Source organism: Channa argus, chromosome 18 (genome assembly GCF_033026475.1).
Source record: "Channa argus isolate prfri chromosome 18, Channa argus male v1.0, whole genome shotgun sequence".
NCBI lineage: Eukaryota > Metazoa > Chordata > Actinopteri > Anabantiformes > Channidae > Channa > Channa argus.
The window spans coordinates 9,475,531-9,495,342 of record NC_090214.1 but is presented as its reverse complement, the minus strand read 5'-3'; the positions used below and the strand labels follow the sequence as shown (position 1 = coordinate 9,495,342).

At 38.5% G+C, this 19,812-nt stretch overlaps 1 protein-coding gene across 9 annotated transcripts in view; it reads left to right on the top strand.

Annotated features, from left to right (window-relative positions):
- Positions 1–19,812, top strand: part of rgs3a (regulator of G protein signaling 3a) — a 129,176-nt gene that overhangs the window by 99,010 nt on the left and 10,354 nt on the right. For all 9 annotated transcript variants that reach the window (XM_067485047.1, XM_067485048.1, XM_067485050.1 and 6 more), the window contains one exon: positions 17,855–17,925. In XM_067485047.1, the coding sequence (XP_067341148.1) occupies positions 17,855–17,925 (71 nt within the window). The remainder of the gene's footprint in view (positions 1–17,854; positions 17,926–19,812) is intronic.

Genomic DNA, 19,812 nt, shown 5'->3' with positions numbered 1-19,812 from the left:
ATTTACAAGCTTCTGTGATGCTTAAATATAATTTTTTAATCATATTTTCAAGATTTTATTTGAGATGAGTGCATCAATTGGTTTTAAAAGTTTGACTTTTGGGGATTTCTTAAAGTAAAATGCTCTTTATTCCTAGGAAATATGACCCAGCACTTGTGAGAAATTGCACTACACCCATCATGAGTCACAATTCTAATTGGTTTTACTGCAGGTAGTTGTTATTCTAGTTGTCCAACAGAGGGAAGCACACACCATATCCTGTTATCCTTGCAGCCTCTCATAAGTGTGCCTGTTTTTCCCTCGCTTTGGCCAAGATTGAGCAAGAATCAAAAAATTTGAAAACTCAGTGCGTCTCAATTTCTTGCAAACTATAAATTAATATGTTTTAAATAAGTTGTAGTAAGTTCTACTGCAATTTCCCTAGAATCATTACACTTCAACAAGAATGCAGACAGCTCATCATCTATGCACAATTATTTCTCAGCAACGCAATTTATAGTAGTTTCAACTTTACACCTCTTTTATCAGTATGCATTGGGTAATAACTGGGGTACAAGTGCATAAAAATGAAGATAAAATTAAAGGAGAAAAAAGCAAAACAATGATATCAGAGCTCAGAAATCATCCTGTAGATTTAGGTGATAGACAGATGACAGAGGTGATCGAGTGCTCACAAAACAACTGTACAATATCAGAAGCACTGTTCCATTTTATCTACCTCTCTTTACCCAAACTTGTCAGTGCACTCGGCAGCCTTAAATGGCAGTGTGTGAGAGCTGTGCAGGGGAGGAATGCAGCAGACAGGGCTGAAGCCTATTGGTCTTGGCAGATTCAAGGGTAATTTTACTACCTATTGGCGTCACGGATACTGTTCCTTTGAGTGTTTTGTTTCCATCATTTAAAATGATCTGTCATCTCCCCCTCATTCCCAAGTCCTGTGACATCTCTCCATGCACAACGTTAATGTGTGTGTTTGTCTGTGTCTGTAAGTGTGTGTCCAAACTTTTAACAAAGAGAATGTAATGAGATTGATTAACATAGAATTTTTTATTTCATGACACTGTCAAAGGTTTTCAAACCCACTGGTATTCATTTTCAGTACTAGAGTTTTAAGTGTAGGGAAATGTGAGTGTAATTAGTTCACTACATAAAGGAGATGCACAAATTGCCTCATTATTATTTTTAGATGTTCAAAGAGTGTGTGTATTTCTTTGTTTTCCTTTAAGTCCTATGGGATCTTCTGAATCGTGCATAATAAATCATTTAGCTGCAGTGAGTGACCAAATTGAGTTTCCAGACTTTACTGTGTTTACTTGACCTTCAACAAGCACCGACTCTGATCCTGTCTTTCTTTCCGCTCTGCACCTTTTCCTCTCATTTGATGTCTTTAATGGCCTATCATCAGTAGGAAAGCCAGAGACAGACAGTTTTTTTTCTGAATTCCCTTTGCTCATTTTGTTTGACTAAGAGATTTTTCTTGACCACTATTTATAAGAGAATGTCTAATTCCTGCTACCGACTGATGAAAACCTCTGTCCAAACTCCTTAATCAAATTTATTTATACATATTAAATGCATTTAAATAAAGAGGAATTCAAAACATATGCCGAGACAACAAGTCATTATGTCTTACGTGTATCTCAATCTCCTACTTGTATCTATATTTTATTTAGGATTAAATTTGGTATGTTCAAATTTAGAATTTATGATTGATTGACAACTGAACTTGTCTAGAGAGAAAGAAAAGAAGAGAAAAGAAAAATCATTATTTAAACCACATAAATGTTGACTTGTGGGACAAGCAAAGTCATCAGTTTACAAAGGAAACTTTATTTGCCAAATTTGATGAGGCCCAGTAACCAGTGCTAAAAACCTAGTCAGTCTTCTTAGGTGCATCAGACTGATGAAAGGTTAAAGTCAGATTTAGTCAAGACTTCAGCACCCCTACTATTCAGGATATTATTTGGCAGATGTTTGAGGAGAGTTTTCAATCTGTTATTAATGGTCTGTTTAAAGTACGACCAACTACAGCTGCATAAAGATTAATAAATATTGTTTTTCTTCTCCAGGAACCTGTATAACACCATCAAAATGTTTTGCCAAAGAAAATACAAAAATGTCAATTTAAAGGAATGAGACTCTACAAATATTAAAAACAGCCCACTGATGTGTTTTACAGTTTCTAACCACGGTGGTATTTCAGACACTGAAAAACGTCTAATCTCCTTCACAAGATGACGGAAGGCGTGTAGTAAATGGCCATATAAGACGAAACGACTGCATGTTCTATCCAATCAAACCAACAAATTCGACTCTCAGCTTGCTGTCCGAAACCGTTGTATCCTTCCTCTTTTTCCAGATATCAAACCATCTATCTTTTAGTTTCTGTTTGTGTATGTGTCGCATCAACACAAGCATTGCTGCAATAGACACGTGGATCCGACCCAGCATTTTTGGCTTACGCAGGCCAAACATTTTGTTTATGGGTACTGAATGTTTGTTTGAACTCTGGATAAATAGCGACTGCCTTTGCAGATATTGGAGGGAAACAGTTTTAATGTGTTTACTGATGGTTGTGTGATGGCTTACATTCCTGTGTTGTGTCAAGGGTACACGGAGATGCATAGAAGAAAATGATAGCAGGTTAGCATGCGTTCATACTTGAAAACAGATGTGCGTACGAGTGGTGCTGCCTGCGCATACACACACAAACACTCAGAATTAGAAACAGAAATGGTATGTTGGAATGAACCCCTACAAAATGTATCACAATAGCAAAAAAGTTGTTCTAGCCAGGTGAGCAAAATATCGCTAAAGAACGATTTATATGGCAGAAGGACTCTTTTTGTCCTACAATTTAGATGTAAAACAATTATTTTAACAATACAAGAGAAATTAAATCTTTTGTTTGGCTTGAACATCATTCAAAATTCCACACTTGAGCAGGCAGTTTCCCTTTAATGTTGATGCACTGCTCACACAATCAGCCCATCTATTATTTCTGTCTGAAACAAAGCTGTAGGCTACTGCACAACTAAATTAATGTTCTGCAGTAAATTAAATATTGCTCCTTTAGCTCGGTCACAAAAAAGAGCGAAATGTTGAAAAATGAAGAACATTATTTAGTCTACTGCTGAAACTACAGACAATGCAGCATTGTGTTCTGTTTGCCAGGCTTAAACATACAATGTGAACACTGCAGGGCAATGTAACAGTAAGCAAATTCAAAATATCAAATTAATTCACAAGGATGGAAGAATGAGAGAATAGAAACACACCAAACAATATCTTGTCATATCTGAGTGGACTGACCTGCATTACTGTTTTTAACCAGCTCCAGTATAGAAAAAGCAGCAATAACATGTTTGGAATCTTCTACGTACAATTTCCCAGAACTCCACTAAATGTCCACTGTGCTGTGATAAGCAGGATAAACAGTGACGGGAACCTAAACATGCTATTTCAGGGCCACATGCAATAATATTAGTAAACTCAATGTACTGTTAAGTCATCTTCAAGTATCTCTGTTGCATGTCTATCAGGGTCTCAAAAGTCCAGAGCTATTAGTGCTGACCTGTCTTCATTCCCAAGGCCCTAATGTACTGCACATGCTCCCTTTAGTTTAACTAATCTTAGCTCAAATGTTATAGTATGAGGGAGCAGGGGTGGTAGAACAAACTCAGTACTCAAATAAAAGTGCCAGTAAGTGCCGTGAAGTTCTTAATCAAATGATTTAGTTAAAATACTAATCGGATCCTGGAAAATGTCCTTTTCAGCACCAAAGCACAAGTACTTGACTAAAAAATGAATTTCTCTTACTATTAAAACACTAATGAAACTTGAGGCAGTCGATAAAATGAATGTAGTCTGGTCCAGTTTTGCTCTACATGGGCATCACAAATAAGGTTTCTGCAGAAATCTAAAAGGTTCAGACCTTGATCAACACTCAAGTTTTTTTTTCTTCTTTTTACAAATTGACCCCAGTGTAACTTAACTTTTTTTTTAAAAGGAGCAACTATTGTTAACTCATTTTGCATTTGAGCTGTAAGCTCCAAACAGAGTTTCAAAGGTGGGCAGGGGGTTCTAGCAACATGGCAGATAAAAACAGGTAGTGGTGATTGTAACCACTTTATCTACTGACAGATGATAAATTCAATACTGTGTTTGAAGATTCTGCAGGAGCATAGTAACTAAAGCTGTCAGATAAATGTGGTGGAGTTACGAGTACAATATTTCCCTCTGAATAGTAGTGGGGTAAAAGTAACTTAAGTGCAGCGCTTGAGTAAATGTACTTAGTTACGTACCACCTGTGTGAGAGAAGCACTGGACTTGTTGATATAAAGACTGTGATGTGTACTACATGCGGTCAGTGCATGTGACCAGAGTCTAATAATAGTTTGTTTTTTATGGAGTGAACAACACAAGAGGTTCGTGGAAGCAATTTAAAAATACTAGTTATCAGCTCCGTGTTCGTGCAATTCCTTCAAGTGTTTGTTTTTTTTTTTTTTTGACAAAAAACATTCCACAGGTAATTTTCTTAGGACCAGTGTAAATATATATCAAGTATCATTATGCAACAGAACGGTGACCTGATGATCTGACAGCATTATAGGTAAACACATGGGTCTTTTTCTGTTTGACTGTACAGTAAATGTCCTGGTGGGGACAAAGGGTCTGCAAGGTTCAAATCCATGTGGGACTGCAGTCTAGCCGGATATATCCAGTTAAATGCCAAATTAACAAAATGTAAATATTTACTGAGCAGACTGAACAAGCTTCAGAACAGTCAACACAGTGTCCTGTCACCCAAGTGTCTATTGACAAAAATGTTTTTCAGTTTTTCATGGCTTTGCACTTCTGCATAAAATAATCTTTCAATAACTATACATACAGGAGTCTACCAAAGTTACAGAAGGAAATATACTTTGTAAGTGACTGCTCCAAAAGGAAACATAGTTACATAAGACCTAACGGGGCAGAACTTTTTCGTTTAGAAAGGAATTGTTGTCACTTGTTGTGAAATCTCTGTGGGTGAAGTGCTTGTGTGTTGTCTGGACGGTTCCAGACAGATTATTCTTTTTTTGTTTTGATGCTTAAGAAAGGAAGAGGAATGCACAACAATGTGTGTGCATCCAGAAAGAAAATCGACAAACTTTTATCTCAGTTTAACTTGCAAATAAATGAACAGAAATAATCAGATCGAACTAAAACTCACTTCACAACCTAATAGTTCTCTCGTGTTCTTATTTCATGATTCCATCCAGCCCTTTTTTATTAGTTTCATTTTTGCTTGAACTTGTTTCCACATGCACATTGAGATCCTGTTGACTTTAGCTTTAGCTGTACTTATAGAAATTTGTGGGTATTGAAGGACAGAACAAAGTATTCTTGCCTTTACCAGCGGTTGGAGTTTTAATTCAGGATGCATTTTGTTGAGAATGCAGTTCCTACAAAACCAGGACAGAGCAGCTTACCCTGAGCTTATATAGTTGTAGATGTTCACGTAAATTGTACACCTACAAAACAAAGTACTAATAATCTTATCCTTGTGTTTGGTAGTTAATAAGTAAAGTTCGGTAACTAGTTACTAAGATGGTCAACCAGGCATGCAGAGTATTGTATCTAACACATGAAACACACTGTTCAATGCATTTTCACCTTCCGGTTTAGTGTTTCAGACAAATTGAACACATGTCCCTCCAGACACATCACTAGTAAGAGAGCTCGAAATTTCTGAAAATGTTGCTTAGTTAATGAGCTACCTGGATGGTTAGAGCTGTGTGAAGGAGTGTGGGAACATGCTGTTTCCATTTATTAACTCTCATATTGCTGTAATCCAATGTGAACCAAGGCTTTAATAGCTTCCTTTGAAAAACCAACTCTTTGTTGTTTCTCATGGGAGAAGAGGGACAAAAGAGAACAAGCCAAAATACTGAACCAAGTCAGACTAAGGTCCTTGGCTCAGTACCTATAACTGCATCTACATTTTATTGCTTCTTTGCATGGCTCTTGCATGTCCGGACATTAAAAAGCAGTGAGAATGTAACAGCGGGAGTATTGTTCCCTGTGAGTTATGTACATGAACACTTTACAATGCAGTCCAGTCTGCAAAAACCTTGAAGTGGCATGACTGAGACGTAGTTTCATTTCCCATCAGCTGGTGTGATGAGCAAAAATAGTGATGATAATAAATGTGACAGTAACACAAAGCCACACCACATGCAGCGTAGGTTTGGCTGCGACCCACTGAGGGGAATATCCACCAGTTACAATCAGCAGTCTACATTACTGCAGGGACCTGTAGTTAAAGACTGTTTTGATGATGTCTTCTTCCAGTAAGGTGTGATGGCTTGATGTCATTGCACTTAGCAGACCCGAGCGCTCTGCCCACCTCCTTGCCCTACATTGTATGCAGTAGGGCCATTAAGTGACAGGAGTTTGGATGCTGCCACCGGTACACCAAAGCTCTCTCCTGACGTTCACCTAATCCAAGACAGGATCCAGATGCCCTTTGTTTTACAGTTGAGTCTTGTCTGTGTTCGACTGCAGGTGTTTACAGTGCTTGTTGCCATAGCAGTATTTTGGCTGAATGAGGAATTGGTTACATAAATGTAGACAGATGGTTCCTCATACATCTGTTTCATCAAATGAGAATGAAATCTCAACATAGCAATGAATGATCTTTGTGCAAATGAATAACAGCAACAGATACATTTAATGATTTCACCACCACCACAAAAGGAGGTTGCAGAGGAGACACGACTGTAGTGAAGTGGAAAGTGTTTTAATCATAATAATGTTCTCGAACATTGCGATCAGGGTGGAGAGTGGGGCACGCCTTCAGTTGTAAATATCTGCCTTCACTTGCCAGCCCGCAGTGAGAATTGCCCCACCCTGAATTTTGATGTATTATCTAATTTAACCAAATGATTCTGCCTTCCTTGACTGTATAGCCCAAAGCTCTATGTTATACACATGTCACAGTTGACGTCTCCTTCGTTCTCACTTTTCAGATTTTTTTTCAAAGCTTTATCAAAAAAACAACAACAAGAGTGTGTGTTTACATTATATGTTGTCCTAACACGACTTAAAAACTTTAAGTTTTGCCTGCAAATCTGAAACTGCACCTTGAAGCCATAATTCATTACCATTTTAGGAAGGTGTTCCCGTGTTGTGTTTAGTGACCTTTAAAGGGCTAAATCTTTTTGTCCAAGTCTTCGTGCATTCTGTCTGGGGTAAACATGAACCTGATGTACTTCATCTACATGCCAGCTGAATGATCCATCTTAGCACTTAACCCATAGCTAGGCCTGAATCTTAGAAACGCACCACTGTGAAGCAGCATATGCAGAAACAGGACAGACACAATGACTCACGGTCCCCAGGAGGCAGGTGTCAGTGTAACCATTGCTGGTGGGATGATGGGTGAGAACATGGTGTCCTCACAGGATGACAGCAGGGTCAAGGAAACAATCGACCCTGGAGGTATAAAAAAAGAAATTAAGTTCACTGCTTGATGTTAGAACAAGGCATCCATTATATAATAAAGCATCTTTAAATAAACAGCTCTTTTTGCATGACACTGAAGTTTGTAGACGCTAGTCACCACATAGTTGTTGCTGCTAATTACTGTACTGTGACCAACATTTAGAGATATTGCACAATTAAACTGGTCCCATTTAGTTTGGCAGCAACAGTAAGCTTTTCAACGAGGCATCTAAAATTGTATAAAAATAGTTAAAATTCAAATTATTTAAGAGTTTTGGTCTAGTTGAACACTCGTTTTTGCATTTACACATTTTTTCAAAGTCAGTTTTCCAAAGATGTGATGTTCAGTCCAGTGTGAACCACTGAACCTTTAATATTTTGTTTAGTAAAAAACTCACATTAGCTCCCTTTGCTCAAAAAGCTGAAAAGATATTCTGCAAAACTAGGACCTTGACTTTTCAGTTTGGGTTTTTTTTTTAAACACATTTTAACAATAGACACAATCGTTGAGTTTTACAGCAATTCATAATTTAAACCTTTGCTTTTAAATGGATCCTTTTACATTAAAGTGAATGATGCTACGACAAAAACATGTACCTTTTAAAAGATGTTGAGCCTAATAGTTGTAAGTTGGACTCCAGCTTCATCTGAGAATGACAGGAAACAGACTCTAATTTTGTCTGTAACTCCACAGATAGAGGCAAACCATAAAGTCAGATATTCTTGACGTCTTTGTTGTTTACTTTCACTGGAAGGTGGAACATGACCTTTACATGAGCAGCTCTGCAATTCACATCATGCGGTCGGAATCTCGCAACATTCCTCCCTTCCCTTTTTGAATGCCATACATCACATCCCAACCTGCTTTCTACAAATTGCTTTTCATTTTTAGAAACCAACCCTTCCTTTTCACTGTGAATCCTGGAGCTTCTAATTAGCAAAATTAGCACCCACATCTCACGATGTGTTACCTCTTCAAGTAAATATACTATTCATCATTCTCAAGGTGTAACAACATAGAGATCAGTGTCACAGACCTGCCAAAAGGGATTGGGAGCAGAATTTCTTCCAACAGGCCTTTGTTGCAAAGACAAGAGTGTGATGGACACATGTTTAAACACTCCAAGGTAACGCTTTAGATTACAGTCCCCAACTTACAGGGTAAGTACAGTGAACTTACTGTGTACTTAGTAACAACAGTGTAGCTTCACAGCACCTGTGGATGTAAATTTGTTGTTACTTGATTGATTTGTTGTAACTACTTATTAAATAATAACATGAGAGGTGCGAATTCTAGCGGTGTAAGAAGAGGGTGAGAGCTTTTTTTGAGAAAAATACATTTATTTTTATTGCCTCAAAGCATGGAAAATCAGTTTAAATCAGTTGAACTTAATTATTCTTTAGCTTTAACTGTCTGTAAGGTAGTAAAAAAAAGTTATGCGGTTCATGTTCCACAAATTGCAATCATAGTAAGAAAATATATATCAGCTGCAGCTAGTTGGGAATCATTGCCCCATATTCCTGATGGCAGGCCTGTACATAGGTACCAGTTTAGAAAAATGACTTGTCAGGCTGCAGCTGTTAAAATTCTGAGCAAAAGGTCATATAGGTCAGAAAATGTCAATAATATTTTAACGACTAAGTAACCTGACAGCTTTTCAGAGCAGCTCAGAGAAGTGACGTGCTCACACACACACACACACTTCATTCTGTAGTCTGCCCTTCTCAAACTCTGTGTTAAAATCACACACAAAAACATGTAGACAATGCATCTTTTGTATCTGCATTAATTATGCAGAATGAGTCAGTATCCCATCTTACGTTGCTAAGTTTATTTTCAGATATTACTCAATATTGTGGTTGTACAATTGTACCGTGTGTGTGTGTGTGTGTGCTAGCTCTAACCATTCAATTACGTAAGTTCAAACGCTCTCATTGAAACAACCTCAGTTATGCTCTCTTGGCTACAACCACATATTTATTTTATCCAGAAATGGGCTTTTATTTGTAAAGGAAGTTGGAAAAATATTTTCTGTGACATAAATTGAAACTATGAAAAAACTTGACATTAAAGCAGTTATGTAATTACACATCAAAGTAGATTTGAAAGGCAGAACACAGCAGAAAAGCTGTTTTAGCTTTTTAAAGAACAAAGAACTCTGAGAAAACTAAACTAACAAAAATAATTCTCAGCGTTTCAACTTACTATAAATACATTTTTGTGAGCCCTCATCACAGCTTCAGCATAACATTAATAATAATCATCAAGAGAGAGAGCACTTTATTTAGTTTTGTCCCAGCTTACTTATTTTGTTTAACTCTGGTCAAGGTCTATGTGTAAGTGCAGATCAGCAGCCAGAAATGTCAAAATTATGATCGAACACCAAAGCTGTGTCTGGTCATTTTTTCTACAATTATATTGCATAATTATATTTATAACACTTGTACTATATTATACTATAGAAGTATATTAAAATTTCAAGATTGAAAAATTTCCTGCCCCTAATGTCTGGAGCATGTGTGTTTTCTTACTTCGGAATCAAATCCGTACAGGGCCTTTATTTAGCAGGGATCTCAGATAAGCTCTTTGGAAGTAAAACTAAAATTAAGAGTTTCACCTCTGTCATGGTTTGACTCATTTTTGTTTCGTGTGCATGGGATACAATTTGGCCACAACATAAAGGATTATTTATGCAAATAAGTTCTGTTTAAAGACAGGAAGATATTTCAGAGTTTTCCAAATATCCAAAATCCCTACCTTTTGTTGCTGTACTTTCTTGCCCCTCTCTCAAATGTAAGTTAAGCATAAATTGCAGTTATTTCTGCAAAGTGTTCACAGTTGTGTAAACTGAGTTATTACTCACTGTCACTTGGAAAAGAGTTTTACCTGTCATTGTCCTAATATGTCAGTACAGCTACAGAGGTCCCCATGGATCCTGCAGAAAGATCAGGAATGAGGACATCAGAGGGACAGCTCATGCTAGATGTTTTGGAGATAAAGTCAGAGAGGCCAGATTGAGGTGGTTTGGACATGTTCAGAGGACAAACTGTGAATATATCGGTAGAAGGATGCTGAGGCGGGAGCTGCCAGGCAGGAGGTCTAGAGGAAGACCAAAGAGGAGATTTATGGACCTAGTGAGACAGGACATGAAGATAGTTAGTGTGAGAGAAGAGGATGCAGAGGACAGGGTTAGATAGAGGCACATGTGACCCCTGAAAGGTAACAGCCGAAAGGAAAAGAAGATAAATCCTGCAGGAGACATATTTTCAAGGGGATGAACGTTTCATGAATTGTTCATACTTGCTTACACCAAAAATTGTCTCTTGGAAAACTTTTGTAGTTGGTGCATAAATCAGTCTGCATGGTGGAAACTGCAGCATATTGTCAATATGTGCCTCACGCTGTATAAAACCTGTGAGATAACTGTAATTCATGCCTGATCCTGATCATCTGCCAACCTAACCTTCAATTATCAGCTGCCTGATCATTGTCAGGTGGTTGCAGTGTTTTACTATTCTAGGAGAGAAAGATTACAGCCATTATTTTAATAGTAAACCTAAAAAACAGAGATTTATTTATTGACTCGTGTCTCTTTTTACAACTAACAAAGTTTCACCCATGTACTGTACTATTAAATCCACATTGAATATAGAACAGTCTGGTTTGTAAAGCCACACGGAAGTCGTTTTAGAAAATAGTTTCCTTTATTTGTGCACATTATAGTTTCCACATCACTTTGGTTTAGTTGGCAGTGAACCCCTCTTCCTTTTCTTTTCTAATTAGAGAGTAAATATAGAAACAAAGGAAAAAGGCTAAACAATAAATGTAGATGTCAGTTTTCTCACATATTACCTTCAGAAAAAACTGGTAAAGCTTTATTTAAGGCTTTATTTAAGTAACTATAATTAATCCCTGGTTATCACTGCTCACATAAATCCCAGCTGTGCAAACTCAGTGCACATTGGTGCCAAAAATTAGGCCAGATTTTGTGTTAATATACAGTGTAACACTTTACTAAAATTAAAGTAGCTGAAACTTTGATTTCAAATTTTAGGTTTAAAGAGAACAGGTTTTCTTAGTCACTTTAAGTTACTATAAGTTAATGCTCGTGCTAATAGTTACTGTTAAAACGTGTATCCACATCAAAGGTGAGAAGCATCAGATAAACCCAGGTGAGGAGGAGGGTCAGGATGGAAAATGTCACTGTGTGACTCACAAATACATGGTGTAGAGCTACACAATGTCCGGAAACAGATCTCTAACACTTAGCACTGATTCAGGGCTGCATTAAATGGAATGAGAGATTGTGGATCACAGTAACATTGTTCGGAGTTTGGCTTGTCAAATTGTTTTCAAATGAAACGCAAAACTTGAGAATGAAAAGAAAGGAAGCAGCCTGAGGGAGGGCTGATGAAGAAAAGCAGCAGGGTTTGAACTGGCGAGAGAAAGTTTGAATACACACAGACCAAGATTCATTTCTTCATCTGGGGTTTTCAACCAATGGAGAATGTGTAATCTGGTTGAAGAATCTTGCTGAGCTGTTCAGAATATTGTTATTCTCCTTACAATGTGTTTGTTAGGCCAATGTCCGGCTGAAGAATGTACAGTTTGTTGAGACAAGAGACAGAGGCTTTTGTTGTTGTCCTGCTCGTTGGTAATCTAACCATCACCCTCAACTTCACACGCTCACAGACAAACACCATTGTCTCTTAACTCAATTTAACAGACATATTACTAGGTCATGAGTGTTTGCATGAAATATTTAACTTTATTTGGCATTGTTGGAAATAGCTGTGCCCACACGCTCTCTTGCTGTCACACACGTGTAAGACTCATGTTGCCTATATCTATGTGTCTGCACAGCCTCCCTTAACAAGCTCTGAATCCCACGTTTCAGGGGGCTTTTGCATTGTGCGGCCTCTCGCAGATTCTGTGTTTTCTTACCGTCTTCAGCGAGCCATGTGAGCACATAAGCATGGACACAATGGACAGACACGTACACAAACCAGCACACTGGGGTTATTTTTAGAAAAGATACAGACTTTTTAATGCTCCACTGGACATAGCTAGGCAGTCTCCGTGTGTGTGTGTGTGTGTGTGTGTGTGTGTGTGTGTGTGTGTGTGTGTGTGTGTGTGTGTGTGTTTGTGTGTGTGTGTGTCTTTTGTCTGGGAGGGCTCAGGTGGGGTCGGACAAAAATGTCCAACCGTATCCACGTATTGACAATGCTACACAATTTGTAGACAGAGGTTTCAGTACATTACCAATATGTTGACCTTGTTTAATTCACTTATCATGGTCACTTCTATTTTCGAGCACTTGGGTTAGAGAAAGATCATGGACTTAAGTAACCGGGTTACAGTCGGCTTTCTCTGGAAAGCTGATTTCCTAAAGGTAGTTTCCGAAATCAGGGTACGGGATTAAAACACAATTAGCGTAAGGTCGGACAGAGAATTCAATTTACACCAAGTGTCTCGCAGAAACCTAAATAAGTCACTTTCTCCCGTGGATTTTTAACAGTCTGACGCTCTGCTGTGACACGAACACACACTGACAGGCACATACACACACAGAAAAGTAATAAAACACCATTTATTTTGCATCATTATACAGTTAGAATCTGTGCGCCAGGCTTTGAAAATAAGTCAGAGGTGGAGGAGAAATCAGGTTACTCTTTTGCTCCATGTATACTCGGATTTCCTGTAACCAAGTTACTTAAGTGCATGTACACACTGTTCCCCGATTACCCAAGAAAGCTGATATCTTTTGAGTACCCCAGTTAGTTAAGCGCATGTAAATACAGTCATGGTCTTGTCACACTTGTCAATCACATTCATCCCTCTTTATTTAATCAAACTATGGTGTTTCTCTAACCTTTACCAAGTGGGGAAAGTGCCTTAACACAACCATACAAACATTTACTAACTCTGTAGTCAGATGAACAAGATCAGATATTTTGGTAAACAATATGTTGTCTGGGAACATTTCAATTGCAAGTGATGTACCGACATGTTCTCCACTTGCCATTGATAGTAACTGTCAAGATATCCTTATAATATTAACTGAAAGCAGAATCCAGTTGTAATTATGTTCCCCACACAAAAAGTATTTGTGTTTGTTTGTTGCTTCGTTGTATAGAAACATAGCTTTTAGGAAACGGGGATGCTGAAAGGGTCATGTCATAACTCTTCCTTCACTCTAGATGGTGCACATAACCAGAATTACATCTGCCATTCTCAATCGCGTTGTGTCATAAGTTAAAAGTGGTGCAGTTTGAAAAGATACGAGCAGGTCCAGTACGTATAGGTACTGTATAGGACTGGTTAAGATCCAGTTTCTCTGTAAAAATCATTCATGATGGACCAAGGTCAATAACACACATTATAGTAGTAAGACGTATATAATAAGTATAATATGGCCCAAAAATAATAAAAATTTGTTCAAGTAGTTAATTTATAACATGGGAAATGTAAAGTCTGTACTGTCTCCCCTAGTGCATGGCCTGTTCGACTTTGGTATTCTGCGTTAAACAAGTAGTGATTTGCTGAGGCCCATAATGACCCCTCTCAGATGGAATTTAATTAGTGCATTCCTGTAGCTTGCACTCTAATAAATGGGAATTAAAAGCAAGTTGGAGGGCCATTTTAATTCAATATGACATCATGGTATTGTAATTTGAAGAAGACTCTTCCCTTTAACTGACTTCCCACTGGCAAAATACAGTTATGTATCTTGATTTGTGTTTCTGTTATTGAACTTAGACTGAAGATTTGGCAGTGTGTGTGTGTGTCTGCATGCACGCACACTAGGAAGTAGAAGGGGAGGCAGGAGTTGAAAGGTAGATGTCTTTGATGGATATTTTAGGCCTGACAATAATCTATTTTATGTTCTATCTTTAGCCATAGCTTTTTGCTGTTCCAGCTTGGATGCCATCCACATTATCCTTTAAGTGCAGCAACAGATGTGGTCAGTTGGGGATAAGTGTTGATTGATGTGAATAGCTTGCATGCATTTCTATGAAAAAATCGGAGGTGTTGCAAGAAAGCAGACACATTTCCCTGTGTGTGGATCCATGTGGATCTCATCCAGCTCGAACATACCAGTCTACTGTGAAAAAGCATCCAGTTACATGTAGGCAGTTGCTGAACAAAGCCTGACCTGACAGGCAGACAATCCCCCTCTGATCTCCAGTGGCCTCTCAGCATAATTTGTTTTACTGATACCCCCCATAAAAGCCTGTCCTGGGCCTACATCTGGACAAATGTCTCTGGAGATGGCAAAGTCTGTGTCCTATTCCAATAGGACTGTGGATTCTGAATGCCTGGCTTATGGACTGGGAATCTCCTGTTTTGCTTTTCCCTCTGAGATGAGTGATTAGATTATTTTTAGAAGGGGGGTTTAGTTACTGCTAGACCTGGAGCAAATCCAGTATATCAGATTGCAGATGTAAAAGTCCAGCAGAGTAAACAAACAATGATTCAATGCCTCTACCAGCATGGTTATCATCAAATACACATATAAAATGTGCACTAATATTTTGTAGATCCCAAATCTGGTCTGTTTTACCAACCTGGCACAAAAATCCCAGTAAAATATTTAAATAATAATCTCTGATGGTATGCGGATGCCTAAGGTGTGGGCAGCTCAGTTTAATTCAACTTTATTCATTCAGAAAAGTCAAGACTATAAAGATGTATAGAGAAAACCCAACAGTTCCCCCTTGAACAAGCCCTAGTCAACAGTGGAGAGGAAAAACTCCCTTTAACGGAAGAAACCTCCAGCAGAAACAGGCTCAGGGTGGACGGTCATCTGCCTTGACTGGTTGGGGTGAGTGAAAAGTGGAGAGAGGAAAGAAAAGGGCGACAAAAAGCAACAACAGGTTGATAGGACCAGCAGCTGAGCACTGGAAAACACACAGCTCTCAAGCCGGGGACACCTGCAGAAAGGAACAAAGAGAGGGAGACGGAGAGAGAGAAAGACAACTATGGGAGAAAGAACACACAAAGCTAATGTCATACAGTGGTGACAAATAAACAAAGGCTCAGGACTGTTGAGCATCTACAATTCTGCATCTGACAGAAAAGTGACAACATTCCTCTCCTAAAACTCCAGCGACTGGTCTCTTCACTTCCCAGACCTTTACAGGCAGTTGTTAAAAGGAGAGGGGATGGTACACAACGGTAAACATCACCCTGTTCCAACTTTTATTGAGATGTGTTGCTGCCATCAAATTCAAAATGAGCTATTAATTTTCATGAAATGTAAAATTTTCTCAGTTTTAACATTTGATATTTGCTGACAGGTACCTAACCTACAATCATACATCTGCATTTATTAGTTCATTATATGTTTATATAAAAAATATACCTTATTTATACAATAAAACAACCAGGTGGTAATGAAGTTGTGACTGACTATTGTATATAAGGAAGGATTTAAAAAGAGAAGTTTGACCACCAGATGTTAAAATATTCAAGGACAAAACCAGGGACAAAACAATTTGTTTTAAACATAACATCCTAATTTTTTACTAGTGAAAGTATTGCACAGAAGACAACACAAGAGATAATAGACCACTATATCCTAATGTCAACCCTTCTTCTCATCATGGTTTTTATGTTTTTTGCATTTGTCAGTCACCTAAGAAACACCATGCAAACACACAACAATGCAAAAGGGGAAAAAAAGGATGTCTGGGCAGCTGGTACATGTAGGGTAGCTCAACATATATGGATTTATAAAGCAGGAAATGTTTGCTCAAGGGGCTCCGATTTATTGTTTAAATTCAATAATAGGCCCACAGTGTTCCCACACACATTGTTAGTGTACTATGTTTGTACAACTGGACACACAAAGGTACACGTATATACACATCAGTATGTATTCGTACTCATTTTTAGATTCTAAGCCTAGCAGGGAGAACTTGGCTGCATTCACACATGTAATGCTACCCCGAACTTCTGTGCACTGGGGGAGCTGCATGTGAAAATGTAACCGTTATCCTCAGTTCTGCTTTTGTTTTCACTATTCTCCCCCAGTAGTTGCGGGAGCTGCTGTAAAGTTTGGCACTCCTCAAGTGGTAGTACTAAATCCAGTTTCAGGTGCTTGCAGGAGCTTACAGGGCTGTTTTTTAGTCAAGCAGCTGTCGCTTGTGATTGGTCAGAGGGATGTTTTGTCACATCTCAACTACAGCAATTCTCAGTTTGTAAAACACAGTGGAAAAAATAAATAGAACCAACCACTTTTGCCGCAGAAGTTCAGGTTACAGGTCGGCATGTTCCTCTAGCGGAAAATCAACTTTTATGACTGGTTGTAACCTGTACCTACTACTGTTCCATCCATTTGACTTAACAATTAAATGCTGCTTTAAAAGTGACTGTTGAAACTTTTTTTATTGGTGGAGAAAAACAGCTGTGGTCAGCTGGAAGTCAGGTAGTTACCAAGATTTCCAGTACAGTTGAAAAGGTTTGTTTCTGTACTATTCTATTATTGATTAGTTTTAATACTAAGGGTGTTTTTTAAACTGCATTCAAGCTACTCAATGAGAATAGAACAAAATTTACAGCTCTATTTAAAGCCTGAAATAATTTGGATAGAGTGTCACTTTAACTTGAAACCAGCACCTTGTAGAAATGAAGGCCAGCCAAAATGTCTCAGATTTCCCCCCCAAAAAAAGGAAAGTCTCACTTTGAAGGTTGAAATCAAATTGGGTCCCACAAAGACACACAGTGTGTGTTGCCAGCTTTGGCCACTGTCTAGCTCAGACTTAACTGTGTGTCCCTGTAATACAATGGCTCATTATTTAGAGCCTCTCACATACACATACAATTGAGCAGGCCATCAGATTAGTGGAGATTGACCCCTTCCACACCCCGAAGCAACTTCCCCTTTTCTCTTGACCAATCAAAATGGTGGGTTGGCAGAAAGTGTAATGCGAAACCGGGGTCCTGGCTCAACACTTCAAACCTTGGGCACAGTTGGTGGCCAACAGAAACAACAGCCGTAGTCTTTCGCACTCTCTCACAGATTTTTCTTAATTTGTTATACCCAGACACATACTGCTTACAAACACCATCTGCTGCATTCACACTCACTTTTATTCAGCAATTTATTGCCTTATGGGATTTACACTGTGGACTGCTGCTATGGATTGATCATTTTGGGGACCGGCTGTGTGTGTGACAGATTGGACTAGTCTCAGTTCAGCCTAACTGGACACACAGAGTAGCAGTTAATTAGCCTGCTAGGTTGTCACAGTGGATTGGATCTAGTTAAAGCTAGCCACTGTATCTGCATGAGAGTACAAGGCCATCTTTCTGTGCGGAGGGTGGATGATGCAGTGTGTGCTCTCCTTCCTCTCCCTTCAGCTGAGCTCCGGATCCCCCTGCAGCTGCGAGGTCAGCCCTGACGGCACAAAGAAAAAGAAATCCAAGAACCTGTAAGTATTTCAATCTCAGATCAATGTCTTTGTTGTATTGTGCTTTTCCTTTCTGTGGTCATTTTCACTGTTATCTACCATCTGCTCGTTTTGAACCTGGGAACCTTTGACCTTTGCCATATTGGAAATGAGCCTTTGTTCTTGGATTTAAAGCAAAACAATAATTCATTTTTGACGTGTTGGAAAAAGTAGAAATGAATATGACAATGCAGTGCTTACTGTTAGTTTAATATCAGAGTTTAGTCATAAGCCTTTTATTATCATGCCAATTTCATCAGCAAGACTTTCCAGTTGAAGGGTAAAAGAATTCACACCCTGCTTTAACATCCTTTTATTGTAAAATTAGTTTATTACTTGTGTTCCATCTAATGGTGAATGCCTCACTTAATAGCAGCCCATGGGGGGTTAACTGAAGTATCAGGACAATCTGTTGGTTTGGGTGCAATTGGAGTAGGGAACTGAAGATGTATGTTATTTTAGGTGGTTGAAACTAGGTTTCAAATTTTAGTTTTATTCTCAGTTTGCGAGACTTTAATAAACGCATTAATTTTACGGTCTGGGCATTTCCTGCCCATGTTTACAGACCAAATGGAGAAGGATGTTTTATACTAAAGGTTTCCGTCGAGGGTAGAGCTAATCATTTAAGGCTCCCCAACTACTTAACTGAGTGGTAAATGAATGGGTGTGCTGCTGAGGAGTGCGGTACCATATGTGTGATTCATGTTCTCTGTGGTGCGAGAAACAAGGTATGTGTTGAGTGTTTGTTTGGGTACATTTCTGTGCATCAGATGTGTGTGTCGACGCCTCACTGATTCATCAGCTGTTGAATGAACCTTATTGATACTCCTGTTGTCAAAATGAAAGCACATTTCACGCTGTGAAGACAATAAAAGCGCTCACAGTTGCTGTCCTTGGGCCTGATAGCAACCCATTCTTCTGGCCAAGCTGTGTTTTTGTGTTGTTCATTTAACCGGCAGATTAAGTGATTAAGATTCCACAGCTTTTTTCCCAAGAGTCCCAAGTGTGTTGCCTTTTTGTCAACTGTTCTAAACACCTTCAACCCCACGTTTTTTGGCTTTAATAAAAGGGAAATTGATTGGTTTTTAGGAGTTTTAGGGATGTCCGAGACCAACAAAAGGGAGATTTTCAAATTAGTGTTCGATTTGTGTTTCGACTTTATAAAATGTCATAGTATCATCAAAATAGATTTAGCTATTTGGAAGATGGTTGTAAACAGACTGTCACCAGGGCTTTTTGCTTTATAGCGTTAACTCATATTTGCATAGAAGACACAATTTTGTTCCTTTAATAAGTCGAATTTCTATCATTGATGCAACCCACTTCTGGAACCGTCAGTCCCTTTAAAAGGCTTAAGCCCTTAGCCATTCTGAGCATGGTGGGAATTAGATACTCTGACCTTTAGTCTTGTGATTTTTGGAGAGGGGTAGTAGTAGCACAAGATGTGATTTCCTCTCCTCGAAATGTCCTTCCACTTTGTAAGTTGCATGTTGTGTTTTTAACCTTTTTGTCGAGATTTATGAATGGGTGCATGTGTCTTTCTCGATGCATGGATAGTTGGAATATAAATGGCCCTTGGAGATAAGTGAAAATACAAATGTCATTGGACAGACGGGGGTTAAAATTATTGTACAGTAGATATTTTCAGCGCTGGTCTGAGACATTAAAGGTGTTGCACATAATGATGCACCGCGTGTCTCAATGTTTTGTTTTGCACTTTGGACTCATCTGAGCTTTGCATTTAGTGGCAGCCTCACACTTTCTTGTCTTACTCACCATAATTATCGTTGTTGGCGTTGAAGAGGAATGAAAAAGAACTTAAAACACATAAGTAAATATCATGAATACAGACTGCATTTTTCTCAGAGC